Genomic DNA, 18,140 nt, shown 5'->3' with positions numbered 1-18,140 from the left:
CCGGTATTCCGCAAGAAGAACAAATGGACGAAATCTCCATATCCTCTGTCGGAGACTGCAATCAAATTCAAATCTCTCTCTTCTCTCAGTGTCCCAAAACATCGTTAAAATTAAAATTTAAAAAATATGCTGAACGAGGCATTTTAATGGTTAAATTCACATTGCCGTCAGGGCAAATATACATTTGGAACATGAATTTTTATATTTATATTGATAGGGGTCCTTTTGATTACACGCAGAGTGTTGCAATGCTTGTCGGGGTCATAATGCTCTTTACTCGCGCAAGCTGCAGACACAATGGTGTCATTTACCCATACCTACTGTTCTCTACTCTCTTTAACCAATTTCGCTATTCTCCTCATTCCTGAATTGAGCTAGCATGAACAAAACATCATTGACAAAAGGTAAAATTACCAACTATTATAACCATTATTATCCATTGGTTTCATTTTATCTTTTGCATGATAGTTTGAATTAATTATTAGACAGGTGCCTGGAAAATTAAATGACTGGTGCGGGCATCAGAATGATCACCATAAATACAATTGGCGTAATTACCTTAGCACAACCATCCTTAACATCCATGGTTGTAAGTTTTCTAGCTTAAGCCAGTCTTTCGGTTTCACGTCGATTTATTAAGGTTAACATTTTCGATTTCCTTGTTGTAAATAGATAAATAAATCAGGACAAATATTCTTGCCTTTAGAACTCCTGTTGGAGCACATGCATAGGTACGGGTTTGCAATTCACAAGACTGGTAGAATTGATTCATATATAGTATACCCCTCAGAACATTAAATATTTATCATATATTTCTAATTAAGATACAATAGTACGTTTATTTATCGTCGTCTGTGATGATTTGGCAGAAATACTCAGTTTGACTAAGTCATTTGAAATGCTATCCTTAAACATTTTTATTTTACAACGGTGAGCTACAATGATTAGTTTTATATGGCTAATGTCAATGAACAACACAGTATAACCCGGAAGTCTGTAAATATTCACATTAATCTGTGTTGCACATCTCGTTATTGTTGTCAAAGAACAGTAATTATCTTCCCCCTCCCCCCCCCCCCCCCCCCCCATTGTTTACGTGGCAATATGTATTATTTAGATAATGAAAATTAATTTAGCAGCTCATGGTTATCACTACATTTTGATAAACATGCTTTTGCTTGTAAGTTATTCGGTTTTTACTTATATTTTCTTTAATGTGTAATTGTTTTTACGATTTCTATGAAATTATGTACATTAGACGTCTAGAATATTTTATATTTTGAATGTTTTGAGATCATAGTATATTTTTTTATTATCTGAAAGTAAGCTTTCACCAACATTACCATCATGAATTCAAGACCACGCACACACACACACACACACACACACACACACACACACACACATATATATATATATATATATATGGCTAGCACTATTCAGTATCTGATACTGAATAGTGGTTTTGCACTATTCAGTATCAGATACTGAATAGCGGTTTTCCACTATTCAGTATCTGACACTGAATAGTGGTTTTGCACTATAATACGGTGTTGTTGTTTTTTTCCGAAACCTGACAAAGAGGGCAGCTGTGGGAGTGAATCTGGGACTCAGAGGAGTGTACACCTGTGGGGAGTGAACCTGGGACTGGGTTTCGGCGGGTTTCGTAATAAAAAGCAATTACTTTTTTACGAAACCCGACGACACCTGGCAATATCCGACAAAGTTATGGGAGTTAGGCAGCAGCGTGTGTGTGTGTGTGTGTGTGTGTGTGTGTGTGTGTGTGGTGTGTGAGGGAGGGGGGGGGGGGGGAGGAAGGGATGAACCTGAGAACCAGGGAAGTGTACACCAGTGGGGAGTGAACCTGGGATTCTGGGTTTTGTAAAACATCAGTAACAAAATGGGGGGGGGGGGGGGGGGGGTTACTTTTTTACGAAACCCGACAATATGCGGCAAACTTGTGGAAAGTAGGCAAAGCGTGGGACTGAACCTGAGACAGTGAAGTGTAGACCAGTGGGGAGTGAACCTGAGACTATGGTTTTCGGCGGGCTTCAGATAATTTCATATAAAAGCAATTACATTTTTATGAAACCCGACGAAACCTGGCAATATCCGAGAAAGTTATGGGTAGTAGGCAACAGTGGGGAGTGAACCTGAGATTCGGGGAAGTGTACACTAGTGGGGAGTGAACCTGGGACTCTGGGTTTTGTAAAACAGCAGTAACAAAATGGGGGGGGGGGGGTTACTTTTTTACGAAACCCGACAATATGCGGCAAACTTGTGGAAAGTAGGCAAAGCGTGGGACTGAACCAGAGACAGTGAAGTGTACACCAGTGGGGAGTGAACCTGAGACTATGGTTTTCGGCGGGCTTCAGATAATTTCATATAAAAGCAATTACATTTTTATGAAACCCGACGAAACCTGGCAATATCCGAGAAAGTTATGGGTAGTAGGCAACAGTGGGGAGTGAACCTGAGATTCGGGGAAGTGTACACTAGTGGGGAGTGAACCTGGGACTCTAGGTTTTGTAAAACAGCAGTAACAAAATGGGGGGGGGGGGGGGGGTTACTTTTTTACGAAACCCGACAATATGCGGCAAACTTGTGGAAAGTAGGCAAAGCGTGGGACTGAACCAGAGACAGTGAAGTGTACACCAGTGGGGAGTGAACCTGAGACTATGGTTTTCGGCGGGCTTCAGATAATTTCATATAAAAGCAATTACATTTTTATGAAACCCGACGAAACCTGGCAATATCCGAGAAAGTTATGGGTAGTAGGCAACAGTGGGGAGTGAACCTGAGATTCGGGGAAGTGTACACTAGTGGGGAGTGAACCTGGGACTGGTTTTCGGTGAGTTTTGGAGGAGAAAAAAAAGCAATTACTTTTTGTTTACGAAATGTGCCAAATCCCAACAAAATGGGGCAAAGTTATGGAAAGTAGGCAAATAATGGGGAGTGAACGTGACTCTGGTTTTCAGCGGGTTTCAGCGAGTTTCATATAAAAGCAATTGCTTTTTTTACGAAACCCGGCAATATCCGACAAAGTTGTGGGAAGTAGGCAACAGTGGGGAGTGAACCTGAGCTAAGGGAAGTGTACACCAGTGGGGAGTGAACTGAGACTCTGGTTTTCGGCGGGTTTCAGCAAGTTGCACATAAAAGGAATTAACTTTTTACGAAACCTGACAAACCTGGCAATATCCGACAAAGTTATTGAAGTAGGCAACAGTGGGGGGTGATCCTGTGATTCAGGGAAGTGTACACTTGTGGGGAGTGAACCTGGGACTCTGGATTTTGTAAAAAAGCAAGACCAAGGGAGAGGGGGAATTACTTTTTATCGGAACCCGCCAAAACCCGACAAAGTTATGGGAAGCAGGCAGCAGTGGGGAGTGAATCTGGGATTCGGACACCAATGAGGATTGAACCTGGGACTGCGAGAGGTTCATACCAGTGGACAGTGAGCTCAGAATGTACTTTTCTTTTAAAACCTACCGATATTGTCAAAAGTTATGGGAAGTGGGCACCATTGGGCAATGAACCGGGACTCAGGGAAGTGCACACCGGTTGGGAGTGAACCTGGGACTGTGAGAAGAGGTTAACAGTAGAAATGAACCTGGGACTATGGAAGATGGATACCAGTGGGAAATGAAGCCGGACTATGGGAGGTGGGTACCAGACGAGAATGAAGCAATTACATTTTTACGAAACCGCCAAAAGCTGTCGAAAAACCATAGACTTAGGTTTACTCCCCAATAGTGTACACTTCCCTGAGTCTCGGGTTCACTCCCCCACTGTTGCCTACTTTCTTTCCATAACTTTGTCGGATATTGTCGGGTTTCGTAAAAAAAGTAATTGCTTTTTTTTACGAAACTCAGTCCCAGGTTCACTCCCCATTGTTGCCTACTTCCTGGCGTGTTTCGTAAAAAAAGAATCTCCTCTAAAAATACCACGTGTATTCAGTAAACAGATGTCAATTGTAGTCTAATATTCAGTATCTATTTAAATTATTATTATTATTATTATTATTATTATTATTATTATTATTATTATTATTATTATTATTATTATTATTATTATTATTATTATTTTATTATTATTATTATTATTTTTATCATTATTATTATTATTATTATTATTATTATTATTATTATTATTATTATTATTATTATTATTATTATTATTATTATTATTATCATTATTATTATTATTTATTATTATTATTATTATTATTATTATTATTATTATTATTATTATTATTATTATTATTATTATTATTATTATTATTATTATTATTATTATATTATTTTCACGTAAATTTTAATATAATACGGCAATTAATTCACGGAAGTACATCGCTCAATTAAAAATGGCGAAAGTCTGGCCACATATTTATAATGAATCGGGTTTGTCTTAGATGACCAAACAAACAAACAAACAAACAACAACAACAACAACAACAACAACAACAACAACAACAACAACAAATGAGACAAACAGAAAAAAGCAAGATTTTAAAAAGTAATAAACAAGAGAAGAGCACATCAATGAAAAACAACAACGAGATTATAACACATAAAAGATATTCGTAATAAATCGATAACTGATTAAATTACTCCAACTACTGGATTAAAAAAATAATAATAATCATAATAATAATGATGATGATGACGATTACAATAATAATAAATAATAATTAATAATAATAATAATATAATAATAATATAATAATATATATAATAATAATAATAATAATAATAATAATAATAATAATAATAATAATAATAGATATGATAATAATAATAATAATAAATAATAATAATAATAATAATAATAATAATAATAATAATAATAATAATAATAATAATAATAAAAGAACAATAGTATAATATCAACATTAAAGCATATTACAAGCAAATAAAATTATTAAAACAAAAGTTTAAAAAATATCAATAGACAGAAGGAATTTTTAAAATATTGGGGGAAAAAAAAAAAAGTTATCCCAGCCGGGATTTGAACTCTCGAACCTTAAGCTCAGAGTCAAACAGCTTATATCCACCAAGCCATGGTATCACTTAACATTTAGTGACATTTAATCATGTCTATTTAGACATTTAAAAAAGTATTTGAATGCCACTCTTACTTTGATATTTTGAACTAGATATGTTAATTGCACAATAGCAGAAATTTAAAAATTACGATCAAAATATTTTTACAACTTTGAATCGGGCTATCAGTTACTGCACGTGTTCAATCTGGAAGGAGGTCAGCAGTTTATTTACATTCAACCGAGATTGTCGCACTTTTCACTCTCTCTATAGAAAAGAGTTCCTTGTGGATACTGAATAGTGGAAAAGCACTATTCAGTATCTGATACTGAATAACCACTTCCTATATATATATAATATATATATATATATATATATATATATATATATATATATATATATATATATATATACTCTTCATAAAACATTTAAGTGTAACTTTCTTCACTATTATCAAGAAAATTTTACTCTAAATGTTCATGTTTGCATTGCCTCAATAAGGCATTAAGTTATTGGAGGAGGGAAATGTCCTATGTGCTGACTAGAGTTATTTATTTGAATATTGTAACGGCTTAATTTAGGATAGCGATTAGCTGCGGGAACCAAACTAAATATAGGTGCCCTATAGCATAGCAATGAATAGGTCTGCTCAATTTGTCACGATTCTCTTGTGTGCGGTTATGTTAGTACCGGATCATACTGCAAGGTTTTACGTCCTAATTATAGTAATTAATTAACCGTATGAAAAGCATTTAAATTATAAACTCAAAGTTTGACAAACGTTATCCATAACAATGACCCCCGCCTCAACAAAAGGAAGGCAACAAAAACAACAACAACAACAACCTGTTACAATAATATTATTTTCGACTAAGACATCAGGCCAAGTATTTCATTGACTCTTGATTATGTTGACAAAATATGAGTAAGAGGCACTCTTTGGACACGATTCTCTGATTTGTCAGGGATATTGTGGTCCTTACTCCAGTGTCAATCATGAAACTCGTTAGTGAAGCCAACACAAGATCACACGACGTTCTCAGTTGTTAAGAACCGGCTGTGTGTGTCGTCTTGCCGTATCACACCCGCCTTCGAGTCCCGCCCGCATTGAGCGGCGCATAGTAGTAGTCTTTGGAAAAGACTTTATTCTCAAATTGTCTCATCGTACTCAGGTGTAAAATGAGTACCTGGTCTTTATATATATATATATATATATATATATATATATATATATATATATATATATATATATATTACATTTAAATGGCGCAATGTCCAATAAACCGTGTCATAGCCTTTTAAAGGGGTCTAATAGCAACACTTAACATGAAGGATGAGACATGACTTCTGTTAGGCGATATTATATATATATATATATATATATATATATATATATATATATATATATATATATATAATATATATATATAATTATGATTATTTAACTTCTACAACATTGTTTCAAGAGTTAGCTCTTATGTATGGTCTTGGATTCATGATTGTATATATATATATATATATATATATATATATATAATATATATATATATATATATATATATATATAGACCTGTAAATTCTCAGTCAATTAACTGAAATCAGTCAATTCGTCAAATTCAAATATTTTTAAAAAGGGAAGAAAGAAATGAATAAAGAAAGAATTCATGAATCGTTGTCGATTGACTGTAAAGTTAACTAGGAATGTTCCACAGCCCCACGCATAGCTCATGGGCCGTTTATATTAATGATGGATATATATTGCCAAGGCTAAGCGACGCTTTTTAGAATTGCCGTGTCTGAACACACCCCAGTGTATTTTCACACAGCCTTCGTGAAATTATTTTTTCACTTTCGAAACCTGTCGTAGCCAATTTTAACTGAGCCGCCGAGCGATAAATTTCACTGTTTCGTCTAAGCCAATATTGACCACATTTACTTGAAGGACAGGAAAAGTATGAGAAAGAAAAATTCGAAACACCGGAAGTTCGTTATGTAGACACCTTCAAATCGAAAGTTAAATGATTGCTACAAGCATATCTCGATTACCTCATGTTGTAAACAAACTGGTTGACCGTTTCTAAGTTTCTTCACTGATCGGGTACCTAATTACAAGGAACAATGGTAAGTAGCCTAATTAATTCCCTCGCAATTTAGTTTTCTGCCATTGCTTTGCTCAAGTGAGCTTGCTGTTTACCTTTCATTTTGATTCTTTGGATTTTACCGCTACGACGAATTACGAAGAGTTTCAGTTTCAGTCAATTTTTATAGAGCTCATTTACAGGTCTATATATATATATGATGAGAGCTAACTCTTGAAACAATGTTGTAGAAGTTCAATAATCATAATTATACTTGAAATGTATAATATATATAATATCGCCTAACAGACGTCATGTCTCATCCTTCATGTTATGTGTTGCTATTGGACCCCTTTAAAAGGCTATGACGCGGTTTATTGGACATTGCGCCATTTAAATGTTCCAAGTTATGGTTAGAAGTCTCAGGAGACCATTAGATCGAGGTGTTGTCATGGTCTTGAAAACCACCCGATCTTTTACCACTCTAACATAATATCAGGGATCTTTTGTTAGACTTAATGATAATGATAATAATAATAATAATAATAATAATAATAATAATAATAATAATAATAATAATAATAATAATAATAATAATAATAATATAATAATAATAATAATAATAATAATAATAAATAATAATAATAATAATAATAATAATAATAATAATAATAATAATAATATTGATAACACTCTTATAGAGGGCACGGTTTCCTCAACAATGAGGCTCTTGGCGCTTTAAATTACATCATCACAAAACAATATTTAAAGTACATGACATCAAAAAAGAAATATTTTCAAGGATTTCTTGAAAACAGACAATGATTTGGATTCTCGGATGCTCTGTGGGATGGTGTTCCATACAGACGGACCAAAATGAGAAAAGGACCTTGACCAAAAAATATAACTATCCAACAAACGGAACGGTTTCTCATCGAGGAATAGATTGCGAATCCATAAAGGCAAAGGCTACGTTGTTTTCGAAGTCGTAACAGAGGTTCTCTGGAACGACCCAGCTCAATATCTCTGGTAGACGGGGAGTGAAAGCAAGGGTCCGCTTTCGTTAGTTATGGGATCAATGGGAATGAAAACAATCTCAACCAAGCGGGTGGTTATAATTTACGAGTATAAGACTTCTTCAAATACTTCTTAGCTTATTATATATCTGTAGTTAAGTTTCAAATTTTGCACTAGTATAGCTTACTGTTTAATCATTTTGACTTTTCTACCTGATTGAAGTCGTTTGATTGGACAAACAGATGTACACTCAAAATTAAATGTAACGTTTTATTTAAAATTAAATGTTACGTTTTATTTAACATCTATTAAATTTACCATTCTTTGTAAGCCAACCCATGGGGTCTGTCACTTTTATTACGAGCTGTCTAATTTAAGAAACCAAACGGTACCGCACTATTTCCGTAAAGATCGGTTTCTTATTCTGTTTCCGCTTTCTAAACGTGGACTGGAGGTTCGTTAGAGGTTATTGTTACTCGGAGTAGTTTCTGGAGTCTTATTTTCCATCCTATCTATCTATCTATCTATCTATCTATCTATCTATCTATCTATCTATCTATCTATCTATCTATCTATCTATCTATCTATCTATCTATCTATCTATCTGTCTGTCTGTCTGTCTGTGTGTCTCTCTCTCTCTCTCTCTCTCTCTCTATATATATATATATATATATATATATATATATATATATATATATATATATATATGTGTGTGTGTGTGTGTGTGTGTGTGTGTGTGTTTATGTATCTATCTTATCCAGCTTTCCATCTCTCTCTCAGTATATCTATCTACCTCTCTCTCTCTCTCTCTCTCTCTCTCTCTCTCTCTCTCGCTCTCTATCTCACTCACATGCACCAACAAACACACACACACACACACACACGTACACACACACAACGAAGAAAGTAGTTGAATGAGTTAAGCACGCGACATGATACAGTGCCATTCCAATTTCTGCGTTGGGTTCGATCACTTATAAAACGTTGGTTTTTATTATTATTATTATTATTATTATTATTATTATTATTATTATTATTATTTATTATTATTATTATTATTATTATTATTATTATTATTATTATTATTATTATTATTATTATTTATTATTATTATTATTATTATTATTATTATTATTATTATTATTATTATTATTATTATTATTATTATTATTATTTTATTTATTTTTATTTTTAATTTTTTAAATTTTTTATTTTTATTTATTTATTTATTTTTTTAATTTTAGTATTTTAAACAAAAATTTTAATTATTTTTTATTCAGCAAAATTCTCATAGATTGCAACCCCGAGGGACAGCATACTAGGGCTGTTTATATTAAGTAAAGGCTGTAGTCGTGTGAGGTATAAAATAGATCACTGTTTGCAACCCATACTACTCACCCACAAAGTCCCGTTCAGTGTCCAAGCTCCGCCCATGTCCCTCCCCCCCCCCCCCCACCCCACCCTTTTCCCCACTGCTTTTACTCTGTGCGTTCATTCGACTTGTTCAATCGAAATTGGCTCATTATTGGAGACAGTTGTGCAAATTTTTAGTCATGGCGTTCAACACCTCAAACTATATAAAAGTAGGAAATGCAGGCAATGAATTTCACTTGCCTCTCTTTATTGTTCGGTTAGACCAGTGCATCCAAAGAAGGGGAATTATTATTAAGACTTGTTCCTATTGACTTTAAAGTCTCCTTTTTATTTATTTATTATTATTTTTTTTTCGATCTCAGTGATTCACAATGGCTTTCAGATTTAACCAATGCCTTAATATGGTTGGTTTATGTCTCTATTTTCAAGTGTCCATTTCATGGAGTATTCTTATGCTAATTATATGATTTGTTTTTGTTTTTATTTTAATATAACATTTGATAAAGATGAAATAACTGATTTATCGTTTCTGACTTACGAGAAAAATGTAACTAATATTTATTAATATCTTAGAATGAAGTGCAATTTCTAACTAGTATTTTATTCATTCATTCATTCGTTCATTCATTCCTTTTAAACATGTTATTCTATTTATTTATCTCTCACTTTTAAAAACAAAAGCCTTTTACCTGACGTTGTATATGTGGATGTGTTTAGACTTTAATAGTCTGCGCTGAAAAGATTTAGGTGGATTACATCTTCATTGCGTCGAACGCTACATAGTTGTAGCCATTATAACCTTGTAATGTAATATTTTATTTAATACCACTTGTGGGCCTTTTTATCCACCGTACAATAATCCCGATGGCGCAGCTGTGGTAATGTGTTTTACGTGGCACGAACAAATTTGTTCTCTCTCTCTCTCTCTCTCTCTATCTATCTCTCTCTCTCTCTCTCTCTCTCTCTCTCTCTCTCTCTCTCTTTTCTTACTTTCTCGTCTCTCATCTCTCTCTCTCTCTCTCTCTATCTCTCTCTTCTCTCTCTTCTCTCTCTTTCTTTCTTGCTTTCATTCTTTTTCTCTTTATTTGTCTCTATCTATCTATCTATCTATCTATTATCTACTATATCTATCTATCTATCTATCTATCTATCTATCTATTATCTATCTATCTATCTTATTATCTATCTATCTATCTATCTATCTATCTATCTATCTATCTATCTATCTACTACTATTATCCATCCGCTTTTTTTTCTCAGAACAATTTGTATATCGCTCTGCTAATGTGCTCTTGGAATCTCTGTTTCTTTGAACCATTCCCATTCGTCTACCTCCTCTTTGCGTACTTTTTTATTCGTAATTTTTTCTATCTTTTTTCCTTTACTGACGTCTAATGTGTCTCGTGCATAAACCTTTAAAACAAACTCATTAACTTGCTTTCGAGAGACTCGTAATTTTACGATACATCGTATCAATTCAAATTTTCGTTCACTTCGTAGTATATGTTTATTTTTCAGAACAATCCTCATCCTTTATTGATATGCTAGGTTTTTAAGTGCTATTAATGTACAGATAGTAGCCTTGTTTCGTAAAAGTTTGCTTGTCGTAAAAATTTAGTAGAGTCGTTGATGTTTCCCATCTTCGTGTATTGAATAAAGTCGTTACAATTTCAAACCTCTTAAATCTGCTTATGTGTAATGATGTTAGTTGTCAAAAGGGAAATAAATAGCCACAAATGATGAGATAGTTGTGTGGTTAAGTTTCATAGACACACATCAGTCGATACTGGATAAAGTTTGTAAATTAAATACAATCTCTTACCAAGCAAACAGAACTGAAAGTTGGTATGTCTTATCATTTCAATTCTTAACTCATTTTTCGGGTCCCAATCCATCCTGAGGCAATACCGTTTTGAGAGGGGGTGGGGGAGTAAAACTGGAAAAAAAGGGAGGGGGGGGGGTAGATAGAATAAATCTAAGTTAATCTGAAGTAAAAAACAAGAACTTCTTCTTCTTCTTCTTCTTCTTCTTCTTCTTTTTCTTCTTCTTCTTCTCGTTCTCCTCCTGCTCATACTGCTCCTCTTCCGCCTCCTCCTCCTCCTCCTCCTCCTCCTCCTCCTCCTCCTCCTCCTCCTCCTCCTCCTCCTTCTTCTTCTTCTTCTTCTTTTTCTTCTTCTTCTTCTTCTTCTTCTTCTTCTTCTTCTTCTTCTTCTTCTTCTTCTTCTTCTTCTTCTTCTTCTTCTTCTTCTTCTTCTTCTTCTTCTTCTTCTTCTTCTTCTTCACAGTCAACACCATCATGAGCTGCGTTTTGTTGAATGCCCACGCCATTGTATTATAGTACCTTTGGTGTCGATGTATTAATTTCTTATGACAAAGCGTTCCAGTCCCTTGCGTATTTTGGAAAAGAAATAGGTTTGATTATAATTATATTACTAGAGAGAGAGAGAGAGAGAGAGAGAGAGAGAGAGAGAGAGAGAGAGAGAGAGAGAGAGAGAGAGAGAGAGAGAAGAGAGAGAGGAGAGAGAGAGAGAGAGAGAGAGAGAGAGAGAGAGAGAGAGAGAGAGAGAGAGAGAGAGAGAGAGAGAGAGAGAGAGATTTGAATGGATTGAAGTTATTGTTATGCGCCTAGAACTTTATTGTTTTGAGGAGTGGGCGAATATAAATAAATTTCATTATTATTATTATGTAATATAATAATTATGGCGTACACACCATTGCTTCATAATCATAAATGTGTGAATGAACTATGCGATGTTGACAGGATTAAGATATATACAAGGTAAGAGTTAACTGGGCTAAATGCAGAGAGAGAGAGAGAGAGAGAGAGAGAGAGAGAGAGAGAGAGAGAGAGAGAGAGAGAGAGAGAGAGAGAGAGAGAGAGAGAGAGAGAGAGAGAGAGAGAGAGAGAGAGAAGTGGCCAATATATATATATAGTTAACTGGACACAAACAATATTAAAATGTATTGTTCTCAGAGTACGTTGGTATAATGTTTTTATTACATATTTAATCATCTTCCTCTTTATTGCGTTAATGTGACCTACTTGAACATAATCAACCTTTCGCAAATTGTCATGGGCTGAAACGTAGATTATTTTGCCTCGGTTTCAGAGAGATTTTTGTGTGTTGGTTTGAGATATTTCTCACTAAAACTATGAAACCACTATAATTATAATTTAGGTCATGTCGCCAAGAACGTAACTTTATTTTTAAAAAAAAATAACAACAAAACAAAACAAAACCAAAAACAAAATTTCGTTTGCTTTGTTACACCTTTCTTACGACAGTAAAATGTGTTTTTTGTTAACTTCCATTCTATTATTCTGCTTTGCCTTACAAAATATTTGTATTTTTGCATTGACGTCTCAATTTGAAGCCTTTGGGCAAGTTGCGTTTGATTTTAATCGATCAATATTTAAAATAAAAGTTTTCTGGACAAAATGAAAAAAAAATTAAAGCGTTGGCCTGTATTCGCCGAGGGGAAAGACAGACGAATATCTTTCTCAGGGAGTTTGTAGTTTTTCGTTTTCATTTATCTTTAAAGTCATCTGTCTTGTGTAGTCATTTAATTAATTGGTAACACTTGTTTATGTTATCTTTTTTTGGGTGTATGCCACTTTTCTGCGTCTAACTAGAAGTAAGAATAAGGAAAATATTTCTGTTAAGAGATGCTTTTGAAAAAATTTCTTTGACTTCGTCTCTTGTGTCTTGGGTGCTTGTGATGCAAAATGGAAGAAGATGACATCCCTTGATTTTTTATGATTTTTTAGGGGTTTTTTTTTCGATTTTAAATCTATCAGATTGATTTGTCTGCTTGTATTTTAGACTACGAATAGTTTATCACGGTACTGGCGGGCTCCAAAAATAAACAAACAAACAAACAACACGTTTTTAAAATGTTGGTCATAATACTTGTCCCTCAAAGATCCATCGATTAAATTAAGTTTCTAAGGATCAAAGTCCTGATAATACCGTTTGGAGGCGGCAGACCATAATTGTCGTGCTCTGGAAATATTATTTGGCCAAATTTGGGCCATAAAACTCGTCCTTCAAAGATCGATCGATTATAATGACGCTCATCTTGGCAAGAAACTCTCAAACCCGGGACGCTGAAGCGAATTTTACACCGAGTTCCGCGAGTGAAGGCAGTCACTCACTCACGTTCAAGGCAGTTTTGCATGGTGAAGGAAGTCTTTAACTCAGGGTCAATGTCAATGAATAACATCCTGTCTGTTGTCAAGTCAACGGGAAAGCGTCTAGTTGTGTTTTCATCTGGTGTTCATGTGTTGTGAGTTTCTTTTTTAAATTACAGATTCAGTAGGTGTATTGCTGATAACCACGTTGGGACTCGGGATTCATCAATGCCTGACATCCATTACTGTCACCGCTCTTTTCTAAATGAATAATAATAATATAATAATAATAATAATAATAATAATAATAATAATAATAATAATAATAATAATAATAATAATAATAATAATAATATAATAATAATAATAATAATAATAATAATAATAATAATAATAATAATAATAATAATAATAATAATAATAGTAATAATAATATAATAATAATATAATAATAATAATAATAATAATAATAATAATAATAATAATAATAATAATAATAAATGAATGAGTCGTTAGGCTTGACTAAAATCGAACCTTGCCCACAAAATGTTAATTAGGCGGGTGTCCTTGTGGTTCCCTCAAGGGGAAGTAAACTCGTGTTACCTCTCTTCTATCGGCTATTACCCATTAGCAGTTGTCCCCTTTGCATAGGTTTTATGCCTATGCTTTCAAATGATGCCCTTGGCATAATACGATGTTATGTGGGTAGAGTGTTCTTTAGATCTCTATAATCTGTATTTTAAGGATCACAATATTCCCTGTCTTACTTTTTCTTACGACAAACTTCAGACCTATAATATTTTTATTTTTATTTTGCTGCTTTTTCTATTTCCTTTTTTATTGGAAATGAGATATGACCCACAGATCATTGAAGCGCTGTTCAACTCCTAAAACAAACCATAAAATACGAATTGTATGGCTTCAGTAGGTCATTTAGTGGACATCTAGACTCACGCACAAGCTGGCCTGGGTTAAGTCAAAAAATCAAGGATTTCAACCCCAATGTGCACGGTTTTAGCCTAATTTTCCCTAATACAATGCATATGAAGAAAATATATATTTTTACGCAGTTATTTCCCTTGTTTAATATAGCTGTAATAGGTAAAATATAAGGCCTTAAACCGATACGTTATTATTGATTGCCAGAGTGGTTCTATATCAGATGTTTTTTCTATGGGTCTTAGAATCCTGTTTGCAAATTTTCATGCTTTCAACCCGAATTTGCACGGTTTTAGCCTAATTCCCCCTACTATATCTGACCTGGATAAGTAGGCTTAACATTCCATCTGGCAACAATTTACAATGCGAAAGACTGCGGTCCAAGAGAAGGAATAAATTTGACGTCATTATGTTGTTTGTTTGTTGTTATATTTTTGGAACCCTTGTTGGATGGTTAGTTCTCACTAAACTCTCCCATTAACGTTAAAGGTTACTCAGGGTGTTGTTTATGTGTTAGTATGATTCATCCTGCCGTCAGACAGTTGAGAATTTACCCAAACGCATAGCCCCAATTCAGAACAGAGTGATCAGTTATTATTACCTACATTTCACTCCACAGAAATCGTGTGAGGAATTTTTTACACACGCCTCAAACGGATTTCGACCGAAATGCAAGCTGGCTTGATTTTATCTGTCTTATGTCGACCCCCCCACTTTCCCCAACACACACAGACATCCTCAGGTTAATATGTCCTGGATAAGACGGCTTATTATTTATTTGTCCTATACAGGAGGGAGTGATCCATTATTACTTTCATTTCACTCGAAATTAATGGTGCCGATACTTTGTTACACGCGATTAAAACGGCTACATGTTCAGTCTAAAGACAAACATTGTACATTACGTCAATTTGTAAAGCTTCTTAAAAGATTTGATGCAGTCGTTGACGACGGCCTATGTATACAGCAACATTAACAACAAGTTCAACTACTACTACTACTACTACTACTACTACTACTACTACTACTACTACTACTACTACTACTACTACTACTACTACTACTACTACGACAACTACTACTACTACTACTACTACTACTACTACTACTACTACTACTACTACTACTACTACTACTACTACTACTACTACTACTACTACTACTACTACTTACTACTACTACTACTACTACTACTACTTACTACTACTATACTACTACTACTACTACTACTACTACTACTACTACTACTACTACTACTACTACTACTTCTTTCATCATCATCATCATCATCGTTTTTTTTTACGATAACTAGTATGTTACTAGTATGCATCTTGTGTGAGTGTGTCTATGTCAATATTGTATTGTTATAAATGTGTAACCAAATGACAAATTGCCAATTTTTTGGGGACAATAAAGATATATTATTATTATTATTATTATTATTATTATTATTATTATTATTATTATTATTATTATTTATTATTATTATTATTATATCATCATCATCATCATCATCATCATCATCATCATCATCATCATCATCATCATCATCATCATCATTTTGACATGCCGATGATGGTATCGCGACATAGTAATACTGTTGATTTTGTGCTTGAAGCAATAGCAATCGTGGTGTGTGTGTGTGTGTGTGTGTGTGTGTGTGTGTGTTGTGTGTGTGTGTGTTGTGTGTGTGTTTGTGTGTCTTTGTGTGTGATAGATTATTGTACATGGCATGAGTTTTCTCATAAATTTTCCTATTGTTTGGGAGTTAATAGATCCAACAGATGTTCAACATTCAACGTGGACAAATTAGACCGCTGTAAATAAGGTATTGACCTGACGCCCTGCGATTGACTCGAGTGTAGTGTATAGATTGTTCGACGTTGACGTCACTCAGGTCTTTGTTATTATTTTTTGCCATCCGCGTTTATGAGTAATTCTCACTAAACTGTGTAAACCAGACTATAAAAGTTCATGGTTACACAGAGTTTTGTGTGTTGGTCCGTTATACTTCCGGATGGCAATGTTGTGAGCTTCTTAGCCAAGCGCATACTATCTATACCTTAACGGGAGAATGTTCACAAGGTGTTTGTACACGATTTATATTTCTTTGATCGCTTATGTCGCGTGGAGAGAAACTGAAATGAATCGGAAGTAACAATTATATAATTATAAAAGTATATATTGTTAACCATATCTGCAACTCACATTGCCACTAAATTAATTGCATTTCAATTGTAGAGAATAAGAAGAAAGAGAGAGAGAGAGAGACGAAAGAGAGAGAGAGAGAGAAGAGAGAGAGAGAGAGAGAGAGAGAGAGAGAGAGAGAGAGAGAGAGGAGAGAGAGAGAGAGAGAGAGAGGGGGAAGAGAGAGAGAGAGAGAAGAGAGAGAGAGAGAGAGGAGAGAGAGAGAGAGAGAGAGAGAGAGAGAGAGAGAGAGAGAGAGAGAGAGAGAGAGATTTGTATTGTTTTAACACCATTCTGCACCTTGTGGGGAAAATAACCTTACTTCATTAATCAAATGCTGTTTCTGAGCTCCTCCTCCTCCGCCCCCTCCTTCTCCTCCTCCTCCTCCTCCTCCTCCTCCTCCTACTACTACTACTACTACTACTACTACTACTACTACTACTACTACTACTACTACTAATAATATTATCATCATCATCATCATTACTACTTTGACGACACTCCGAGGTTGTGGTATCGTGATGCAGTGGAGTGTAGCGATTACTGATTACGGCAATCTTGCGGTCGATGCACACGGAAATCGTGGCTGAAGGGACACATACAAAGTGACACGAATGAATTTTTGGTTAGCTATTGTATGCGCTAGCTTCAATGCAGTAGATTCTATAAGCTGTGAAGTCGAAGCTATTGCTACTCTGTAAAAGTTGTTCTACTATTTTAACAACCATAATATCTTAGTCGTGGAGATTGCGTTTTCTTTGTGGTAGTGACAACCTGCGTTTAATGAGTTATCATTTATATTAAATAAGTAGTGGTGAACAGTGATATGAGCTCTCAGGTAAGACTATTAATTTTTTCTTCTTTAATTAATGCAATCATTAATTGTTATTACTTTTTTTCATTTTATCGTGGGTTTTTTTTTCTTTCTATTCTTGCTTTCTTTCTTTCAATTGATTTTCTTAAAAACAAACAACTTTATGTAAGTATTGGTTATGGTTGAAAAAAGATCTGTCCTTTTTACTGCCATCTTTGTGTATGTATAAGTATAAGCCACTTGTTTTAGGCCACGAGGTCTGACGTTTGATGTGGGAACGGATCAGCATTATACTTTCCTTTCTTTTTTTCTTTCTTTTTTATTTTTCACATCCTATCACTTTATCGATGCTACATCATATTCTATTTAGAACCCAATGGCGTTGTTTATGGCCAAACGATTAGGAATACCTTCATTGGCTGCCCGTGGAGAGGAGAGTTTATTATAAACTTGCATGTCTTGCCTTTAAATGTCATCACAGCACTTCTTACTGTCCATATTCCAAGTCGCTCACTCAGCTCTTCTAACTCAGTATCATCTGAAAGAATAAGCCCAAA

The 18,140-nt window shown here is 34.4% G+C and overlaps 1 protein-coding gene across 1 annotated transcript in view; it reads left to right on the top strand.

Moving 5' to 3' along the window:
* Positions 1-17,347: 17,347 nt before the first annotated feature.
* LOC144973290 (bifunctional 3'-phosphoadenosine 5'-phosphosulfate synthase-like) overlaps positions 17,348-18,140 on the top strand; it is a gene marked incomplete in the record, with an annotated part of 36,192 nt that continues 35,399 nt past the window's right edge. The window contains 1 exon segment of the mRNA XM_078915556.1: positions 17,348-17,607. Coding sequence (XP_078771682.1) covers positions 17,596-17,607 — 12 coding nt within the window.

This window comes from Berghia stephanieae, chromosome 5 (genome assembly GCF_034508935.2).
Source record: "Berghia stephanieae isolate SIO BIC M18660-M18661 chromosome 5, UCSD_Bste_1.3, whole genome shotgun sequence".
Lineage (NCBI taxonomy): Eukaryota > Metazoa > Mollusca > Gastropoda > Nudibranchia > Aeolidiidae > Berghia > Berghia stephanieae.
Note: the sequence above shows the minus strand (reverse complement) of the source record. Positions and strands in the feature narration are given on the sequence as shown.